The 9726-nt window shown below is 47.8% G+C and overlaps 2 protein-coding genes across 2 annotated transcripts; one reads left to right on the top strand and one right to left on the bottom strand.

The window, feature by feature from the left end:
- Positions 1-1614: 1614 nt before the first annotated feature.
- LOC136542113 (COBRA-like protein 5) lies at positions 1615-3897 on the top strand. The gene is made up of 3 exons (XM_066534404.1): positions 1615-2020; positions 2176-3159; positions 3253-3897. Exons 1-3 carry the CDS (start codon positions 1954-1956, stop codon positions 3540-3542), a joined length of 1341 nt encoding a protein of 446 aa, XP_066390501.1. The 5' UTR covers positions 1615-1953; the 3' UTR covers positions 3543-3897.
- A 466-nt stretch (positions 3898-4363) lies between these two features.
- LOC136494545 (COBRA-like protein 2) lies at positions 4364-6280 on the bottom strand. The gene is given in 6 exon segments (XM_066490698.1): positions 4364-4647; positions 4727-4871; positions 4874-5012; positions 5103-5256; positions 5413-5842; positions 6239-6280. Coding segments are annotated over 6 exon segments (1179 nt in total). The 5' UTR covers positions 6266-6280.
- Between the last annotated feature and the right edge of the window lie 3446 nt (positions 6281-9726).

Here is a 9726-nt window from a genome sequence, read left to right as displayed (position 1 = left end):
CAGTTTCATCCTAAAAACTAGGTCAGGTCCGTCCCGTCCCACCATGACTCTGAACCAAACACACATAGAGGGCGGAATCATCCCCAATATTTTCTTAGCGTGTGATTGTTTCAGAACTTAGAGGATGGAATCATCCTAATATCAGGGACAACTCCATCCCCACAAATCAAAGGTACGCACTTGTCCCCTCCTCATGCCGTATTTTTTGTCCGTGTGTCTTTTTCATGCCTTTGTCTTCTCCCTCAAGAGTGGTCAGTGGATCCCCTGCACAAGCTTTGCCCTGGTGCGGGCACGCTTACCCCGCTCCAATGTGCAGGTGAGCGACAAGCTCGGACTTGGCGTGTTGGGCATGCAGTGTTGGTGGCGACTGTGGCAGGGAGGAGGGGGCGTCTGTTGTGGCGGGGGTTGGGATCAAGCTAGATGGGGGCAGGCGACCAAGAGGGGGAAGGGGAGGGGGAGCATGGTTGCGGCGGATAGCGCTGGCAATGTGGAAGAAAGTGAGGGGGGATGACATACATGTCCGGCCCATTGAAGATGTCTAACGCATCTCAAACGGTGATGCATCCTCTCGGTCGCTATCCCTCCAACCAAATACATAACATGAATGTCTCTATTCTCTGAACCAAACATAGAAATGAAACCATCCTATCTCAGGAAGGTAGAATAAATCTGCCCCGTACCTTCTCGTCCCAAAACCTAGGCTGTTGGCCACTCCACTAAAAATACTATTCAGATAATGTAGGCCACTGTTGTAAACGAAAACTCTTTACTGGTACGTACATAGCTCTTATGTGTGCACGAACTATATATTTCATTATGTGTGCCTTTATTCTTTTGCTAATATCTTACAGAAGTGTCGGTTGCGCTGCTGTTGGAAATGAACTGAGCTAACAACCTTTTTCTCTTGCTCGCCTATATATTAAATTTTGTCACGAGCGGTCAGTAAGTCGATCATTGGGAGAAATCCATCTTACCTACTGGATCGCGCATCGCAGAGAGCTGAAAGCAGCAGTTCGCTCAACATTGAAATGTCGGGCTCTGTACATTGGTTGGTTGCTCTCTGTTGACTTGAGAAAGGTTTGGACGACGGCCCAGCAAAAACGAACATATACATACATCAATACACTGCACAACCCTGTACGTTCGTGGATATATAAGATGGAATTGTTCTACGTGTGCGTACATATATATATACATACGGTACGGTGGATAGTCTCCAAACACGGAATGATTGAGAAACGTGAGAAAGGATGAACAAGCAGCAGATAGCTTATGCATGCAGCATCTTCCTAGCTGTGCCTGCTGTGCGTGTGATCAAACGTCGCCATCATGGACACGGATCGTACCTCCACCACACCAAGATGGTAGTAAGAGATACCGTTGCATCGCATCGGCCGGGCCGGCCACTTCTCACCTCTCTCTCAGCATAGCTAGATCCTCCGCGTCGCTTTCCACCTTCCCTCCCTCCGTCACCAACCAGAGGTTGCTTCAGGGGCGGAGCAATGCGGGAGAAGGATCTGCGCCAGCCATGGGATGAGCAGGCATTATTCATTCAGAGAATCAGAGAGCACGCACCAGACCACCGGCGAATAGCTAGCTAGCGATCAGATTCAGAGGGAGGTGGAGCGGAGCCATCACCTCCGTCGCGCACGCGATTTCTTTCTTTTCAAATCGAGTAGTAAGTAGTTCGAGTCCTCGTTACGCAACTCAACCAACCGGCGTCGGCCAGCTGATCGAGCAGCCCGGCCGGCCGCGCCTGGTGTGACGTGCCATCTCGATGGCCATCTTGCTCCTCCGCTCTTCTTGGCCGCTGCGGCAGCAGGGGCCTTTTATTCGCGCTGCCTCTAGCTTCTTCCTCCAGGGTCGGAGCTTGTGCTACCAGCTAGCCGCAGCCGTGGTGGTGTTACGCTCTTGCAGAGGCCGCCGGCCGGCTCGCTCATCAAGGATCGATCCATGGGGCTCCGCGATTCCTCCGTGCTGCTGGCTCTGGCCCTCTCGCTCGCCTACTGCTCCGTCGCAGGTTCGCCGTCGCTTCATTCATCTGAAGAAATCAAACCTTGTTTCGTTCTAATGTCGACCAATGGATGAGATGCTCATGTCTCTTGTCATCGTCTTCCTCGGTCCTCGATCGCCTCCATGGCGGCTTGTGTGCACCGACGTACGTACTACTTGCAGTGGTGGCCTACGATCCCCTGGACCCGAGGGGCAACATCACCATCAAGTGGGACGTCATCTCGTGGACGCCCGACGGGTACGTGGCGATGGTGACGATGAGCAACTACCAGATGTACCGGCACATCATGGCGCCCGGGTGGACGGTGGGGTGGTCGTGGGCCAAGAAGGAGGTGATCTGGTCCATCGTGGGCGCGCAGGCCACGGAGCAGGGCGACTGCTCCAAGTTCAAGGCCGGCATCCCGCACTGCTGCAAGCGGACCCCCGCCGTGGTGGACCTGCTCCCGGGCGTGCCCTTCAACCAGCAGATCGCCAACTGCTGCAAGGACGGCGTGGTGTCGGCGTACGGGCAGGACCAGGCGGGCTCCGTCTCCGCGTTCCAGGTCTCCGTCGGCCTCGCCGGCACCACCAACAAGACGGTGAAGCTGCCCAAGAACTTCACGCTCATGGGCCCCGGGCCAGGGTACACCTGCGGGCCGGCGACGATCGTGCCGTCCACCGTGTACTGGACGCCCGACCACCGGCGCCGGACGCAGGCGCTCATGACGTGGACCGTCACCTGCACCTACTCGCAGCAGCTGGCGTCCAAGTACCCGTCCTGCTGCGTCTCCTTCTCCTCCTTCTACAACGACACCATCGTGCCGTGCGCCCGGTGCGCGTGTGGCTGCGGCCACGGCGGCCACGCCCGGCCGGCCGGCGGGTGCATCGAGGGGGACTCCAAGCGCGCGCTGTCGCCCGGGGTGAACACGCCGCGGAAGGACGGGCAGGCGCTGCTGCAGTGCACGCCGCACATGTGCCCCATCCGGGTGCACTGGCACGTCAAGCTCAACTACAAGGACTACTGGCGCGCCAAGATCGCCATCACCAACTTCAACTACCGGATGAACTACACGCAGTGGACGCTGGTGGCGCAGCACCCCAACCTGGACAACGTCACCGAGGTCTTCAGCTTCCAGTACAAGCCGCTGCTACCATACGGCAGCATCAGTGAGTAGCAGACTGTTGGGCATGTTTCCTGATCATCATGCAAGTGCCAAACCCAGTTACCCAATGTGATTGATTATACATGCATCCATGCAGATGACACTGGCATGTTCTACGGGCTCAAGTTCTACAACGACCTGCTCATGGAGGCCGGCCCGTTCGGCAACGTGCAGTCGGAGGTGCTCATGCGCAAGGACGCCAGGACCTTCACCTTCAGCCAGGGCTGGGCCTTCCCGCGCAAGATCTACTTCAACGGCGACGAGTGCAAGATGCCGCCGCCGGACTCCTACCCCTACCTGCCCAACGCTGCCCCCGCCGTCGCCTCGCAGCTGATCGTGTCCGCCGCCGCCTCAGCGTTCCTACTGGCGCTGCTCCTGGTGGCATGACCATGATCCATGACCGACCAAGGGCAAGGCCTCCATTTCTTCCTTTGTTCTTGTCAGCGGCGGATTCAGGAAATATTTTAGGGGGGACTGAACAACACTGCTGCTCGATCTTAAGTCTCAGCCCCCCTATACTATAGAACTTTGCCTAAAAATTCATAGGGCTCTACAGTAATTTGCACTGATTCGGTTTGGGTAGGGGGGGCTTGAGCCCCCCCGCCCCACCGCTAGATCCGCCCCTGGTTCTTGTTCCGCCTCTCTCGTCCCGTGGGCAGGGAGCAGAGTACAGTAGGCAGGGCATTTTGGTTGCCAAGACTTCAGCACTTGGGTTTAGCTTCATTGCTTCATCAGAGGAAAACTGTCATGTATGTAATGTAACTTGGGAGTTGCAGGGCATTTTGGTTGCCAAGACTTCAGCACTCTGAAGGCTAGCAAAAAAAAAAAAAAAACAGACATATAGAGCACATGTTTTCTGTGTTTTCGTTCTGTACACATAATCCAGAAGAATGATATATGAATCAACATACTGAACATTAGCATGCTTTTCTGAACCAAACACGCACAAGATTTGTCTTGGGGGATACTGATAACTGATACGTCTGCATTAACCAATCTTCAGATCTACAATACACAAAATGCGAATGAATCTACAGCCAGCCTGCTGGATCACAGTTTCACATCCGAATCGGCACACCAGAATCATCCTTACCCACTAGATTACAAGAAATTCAGGATGCTTATGTGTCAAGTGTCAACAGACCAATGTGACAATCACTAGTTTCAATAAACAGTTGCCTAAACATTAGCTAATCCATCGATAGCCACTACATACGAAGCCGTAAGAACAGCATGGCCATCCAAATCGTGATGGGCAGAACAAGGGATGATACAGGGGAAGAATTAGGTAGCCATGGGTACGCATCTGGTGGAGGCATGACGCAGCTGTCACCATTGAAGTACATCCGCCTTGGGAACGCCCAGCCTTTCTCGAATGTGAATGTCGACGGGTCCTTCCGGAACAGAAGCTCAGATTGCACATTTCCATCTGGCCCAGCCACCATGAGCAGGTCATTGTAGTACTTGATACCCCACAGCATTCCAGTATCATCTGCAGCAAAATATCAGTAATTAGCTAAAGCATTCTATACGAACATGGTCAGGACTCAGGAGGTGCAACAAATACTAACTTATTACTCCATAGGGGTTCAGAGGCTTGTAGTTGAAGCTGAAAATAGTAGTAACTTTGTCGAAATTCGGATGCTGAACTACCAAGTTCCACTGTGAGTAATTCATCCGGTAATTCCAGTTTGTAACCGTGATCTTTACCCAATTACCCTCCAGTATTCCCTGTAGGTGAGCTTAACATGCCAATGCACTCTTATCGGGCACATATGGGGCGTGCACTGAACTAGAGGAGCCATGCTGCTCTTGCCTGGTCCATTCACGACAGAAGCCAAAAAAGGTGAATTACCCCTACAAACATAGTAAGTACATACAAACAAAGAAAACGTTAAGTGCAAAACATATGGTGTCTAAGAGACTCTGTGAAGGGGTGGTACTTACTCGACACAGCTTCCTGGTCTGGTATTCTGACAGTCACATGAACATTTTGGGCAGTTAACTATGGTTTCATTGTAAAATGATGAGAGTGAAACACAACAAGTTGGAGCCCGCTGAGCAACAAATTGGGAATATGTACATGTCACGTTCCATGTCACTGCAAAAAAATAAAAAAAAGGCGTTCACTATTCAATGACCTGAACATATGCTACCTAGCACACAATAGAGCTCTGACAAAAACCATAAGCCAGAGATTTTTTGTTACGACAAGATAAAGTTTTTCCACCTAAAGAAGAACGCTGGAATAACTTACCATGAGCTTGAGTGGTTCTCCTTCCGTCCTGAGAAATGAACTTCGTAGGAGGTTTCACCACATGAGCTGCTCCACAACTGTATCCTGGTCCTGGGCCCTTCAGAGTGAAGTTTAGTGGCGCTTTCACTGTGTAATTGGTAGAACCAGATCGGCCAACACTGATCTGAAATGATGCCACTGCACTGACTGGATCTTGAACCCATGAGTTAAGCACTCCTCCTTTGCAACAATTTGCAACCTGCATGTTGTAAGGATCCCTCTTGCAGCAGTGTGGTATATTGCCTTTGAACTGAGAGCAATCCCCTTGCTCTGTGGTCTGCCCACCAACCATGGTCCAAATGATCTCCTTCTTTGCCCACACCCATCCAAGGTTCCACCCGGGTGCTTGGATATGTCGGTATTTATGGTAATTGTATATGGAAACAACAGCCTGCGGAACAGATTTCACAGAACATCAGCAACACAAAACAGAGCTTGCATATATGCTCCCCACTTATAGTGTTACGCTTATACTAAGATGATGTGCAAAACATGGTTCCAAAAAAAAATTATGTGCAAAACACCAGTCATGTGGTCATGCCTGTCTTCAGCATGAAACTATAGCACTTTCAGGCATTTGGTAAGATTACAATTTAATATGATGCGAACAGTGAATATCAGACAGAACTCAAATGCATGATCTTTATGTGGTAATTTTCCTTGGAATTCAGAAAGAACCAATTTCTGAGCCTGCCATCTCATCTTTCTCAAACAATTCGTCATTTAAGATGTAAGGTCTTGTTAGTATATATAAAACATGTCTTAGTAGTATTAACAGTGTACTTACAACATAGCCATCTGAAGTCCACTGCATGACGTCCCATTTGACTGTGATATTCCCAGTTGGATCAAGAGGATCATATGCTTCTGCAGAAACAATCAAGGAGAAAATCAGGCAAATTTTGGGCCTTCAGTATCAAGATATGATCTTTTTTCTCTCCCTTGAAGACCTCACAAAGTGACAGACCTAAGACCATGCGGTGTGATGTATTTTAATATCACAAACTAAGACACGACTGAGAGTAACATAGTTCGCTAGAATTGATATGTATTTCATGGGCATGCACTCATGCAGTAGCAGTACAAACATAAGAAATTACTCATTCATCCCTTGGCCATAGGCCATACATAAAAAATACTACAATTGAGGCTATTCAGCAATATATGTGCATCCAGTTGTAATACAATAATGGCAGGTAGACTGATTTGTACAGTAGAGATGGTAACCACTGACACAACAAGGATCAAAGTTTACTAGAACTTCCTAGGAAAACTAAAATAGGTCAATAAAAACACTATTCAGGACTCCAGAGTCCAGAGTGGACATGTCAAAATGGGGAGCAAACTATGAACTAAAGCCATGGATGTCCGGATGATGACATAAGAACCACCTTTAACTTTTGCAGAGTTTATTTTACCGCAATCACCTAAGTTATCTGACAATCAAGAACTCTTGAAAGATACGGAGTATGGGTCAGGACATCAGATCGATATTTTTTCCTGAACTTGCCAGTACTCTGAGCCTCTGAGGACATAAGAAATGGTCCCTCTTGACATCAAACTTGCTATCTGAAGTCATAGTGCTCAGGTCAGTATATGAAAGGACAAGGACATCATTGTTTGCACAACTGATTGCTGCTTCAGTGGCCACAAGGGATGGAAGTTCTAGCATCTTTTCAATAGATGATGATACTGGTGGTCAGGCGGGATTCATGTTTGGATTGGCATAATGGGCATCATTGTTTGCACAACTGATTGCTGCTTCAGTGACCAAACATGCCCATTATTTTTAGGAGGGATCAACTTTTTTTTCTTAAGGTACTTGCTCCTTGGGTCTCTTGTGCTCAAGTTTAATTCAAGAACTACTTTGTGTTGTTTATATTCCTAGACTTGAAATTGCTTGCTTGTCGCTCAAAGTTGCAAACCCCAATAGACCAGAAAGAAAGTAGGTCCCTTGCATTACTAATCAAAATTGCCTAGTCTTCGTTTTTACAGGTCACCGTCTATTCACCTCGTCCCTCTAGCCGGTTTCTTAAATCCTACAACAATACACTGACATCGTAGAGGTGGCAAAAAATGGCATGCTCAAACTTAGACATTGGAAATGTGCACCGCCTTGTTGAGGGAAACACGATCAAGAGCCCCAATAGCAGTTAGGGCAAGACTGTGGAGGTCAGTGGTGGGAAGAGAGGTCTTCTTGAGCTTGAGCACGTTCCCTTTTTTAACTTGTCTATGTAGGTCTATTGAGCTGTAGCGGGGCTTGAACAATATCTTAAGGGGGGTACCAATGAATTAGGGGGGCCACTAATGATGCATGAATCAAATTAGCAACTGATTGTTGTATGATTATTAAGAAAAATTAAGGTAACAGGGATAGCCATGGCTCAGGTTGGCCTGACCTATCTGTTAGGATCGAATGATGTGTACCTCTCTGTGTGACCGTAGATCCGGTGTGAGCCTTCTCACCATTTGCGAAGATTCACCGCTCTGTCCATGGCGCCGCAGCAGCTTGGACGCCAGTGTAGAGGCAGCTCCGGCTCGGTGAAGTCCGTAGTGGTACGGTGAAGTCCAGTGGCGCTGGTGGAGAGACGGCGGTCCGGTGGGGCACATCCCGTCGCTGGCAGCAGCTCTTTTGATCGGTTTAGGGTTTACTGTAGCGGGATGGCGGCTCCGTTCAACCTCGTAACCCGAGCCTAGTTCCCCACTCCTCTATATATATGTGCTGTGCGATAGGGGCCCACCAACCAGTTAGGGTTGGGCTCCTCCGATCAGGGAGCAGAGGCAAGGACCCAATAGGCCGTTGGGCCTATTGGTGGAGATCAACTAACATTCTCCCCTTTGATCTCATTCTATCTTTCACTTTCATATCACTTACTTTTGTTCATTCCATTACAGATTAGCTCATAGAGCATGTCTCATCGTCACGGTCCATTGCCGATAGACTTAATAGCTATAACTCACTACTCTGTTCTGAAATAGATACTTATCTTTGGGCCTTCTTTTGTTCAGGAATTTTATAGGCTTTCCCTTAAACCCATGCTAGGTACATGTTCTCTGAATACCATGTTCTCTGAATACATTGGGTGGTAAGCCTTTTATAAGCGGATCCGTGAGCATCTTTTCTGTACTTATATGCTCAAGATTTATGACTTGATCCCGGACTTTATCTTTCACAACATAATACTCTATGTCAATGTGTTTGGCAGCACCACTTGACTTATGTTGTGAGCATACTGTACTGCCAGATTATAATCGCAGTATAACTTTAAGTGGTCTATAGATGTCGTCAACCACCTTCAAACCGAGTATGAACTTCTTTAGTCAGTTCACCTGCCCGTTGCCTCATAACACGCTACAAACTGTCATACATTATGGACGATGTAGTGATAGTTTGCTTTGAGCTTTTCCACGAAATAGCTCCCCTTTGCGAGATGATAGAAAATCCATGTCTGGATATGCATTCACTCTCGCATAATCAGAATCTGAATATCCCACCATGTGGAGTGAATCAGATATTCTATATGTCATCATGAGGCATTTCGTTCCTTGCAAATAATGCAAGACTTTCTTTACTAATTTCAGTGTTCTATTCCAGAATTGCTCTGGAATCTGCCAAGTAAAACCCGATAACAAATGCCAAGTCAGAGCGCGTACATACTTGAGTATGTTGCAAGCTTCCGACAGCTGAAGCATATGGAACCACTTTCACTTTATCGATTGAGCTCATATTGGTTCCTGGGGCATTTAAAATCTCCATATCTGTCGTCCTTGACTATAGGAGCAGGTGAGGGACTACATTTGTGCATACTGAATTTCTTTAAGATCTTTTCCATGTATGCCTTTTGTGACAGTCATTATACCTTTTTTCTTCTATCTCGGTGAATCTCGATCCCTAGAACGAACGAGGCTTCGTCAAGATCTTTCATATCAAGTTTTGAGGACAAAACTTCTTTGTCTCCTATAGTAGACTAACATCACTACTAGCAAGTAAGATATCATCCACATACAGGACAAGGAAGATAATCTTCCCATTCTTAAACTTTGTATAGACACAATTGTTCTCTATATTTTCTTTAAACCCAAAATTCTTTATTTACTGATCAAACTTCAAGTACCACTGTCTTGAAGCTTGTTTTAATTCATAAATGGATTTCTTTAGGCGGCATCCCATTCGTTCTTTTCCTTCCATGATAAAACCTTTCGGTTGTACCACGTAAACATTTCCCTCCAAGTTTCCATTGAAAAATGCCGTCTTTACATTCATCTGATGTAATT

The sequence above is a fragment of the Miscanthus floridulus genome, chromosome 1, assembly GCF_019320115.1.
Source record: "Miscanthus floridulus cultivar M001 chromosome 1, ASM1932011v1, whole genome shotgun sequence".
NCBI lineage: Eukaryota > Viridiplantae > Streptophyta > Magnoliopsida > Poales > Poaceae > Miscanthus > Miscanthus floridulus.
The sequence above is the reverse complement of the archived record's forward strand: the minus strand, read 5'-3'. Positions and strand labels throughout refer to the sequence as shown.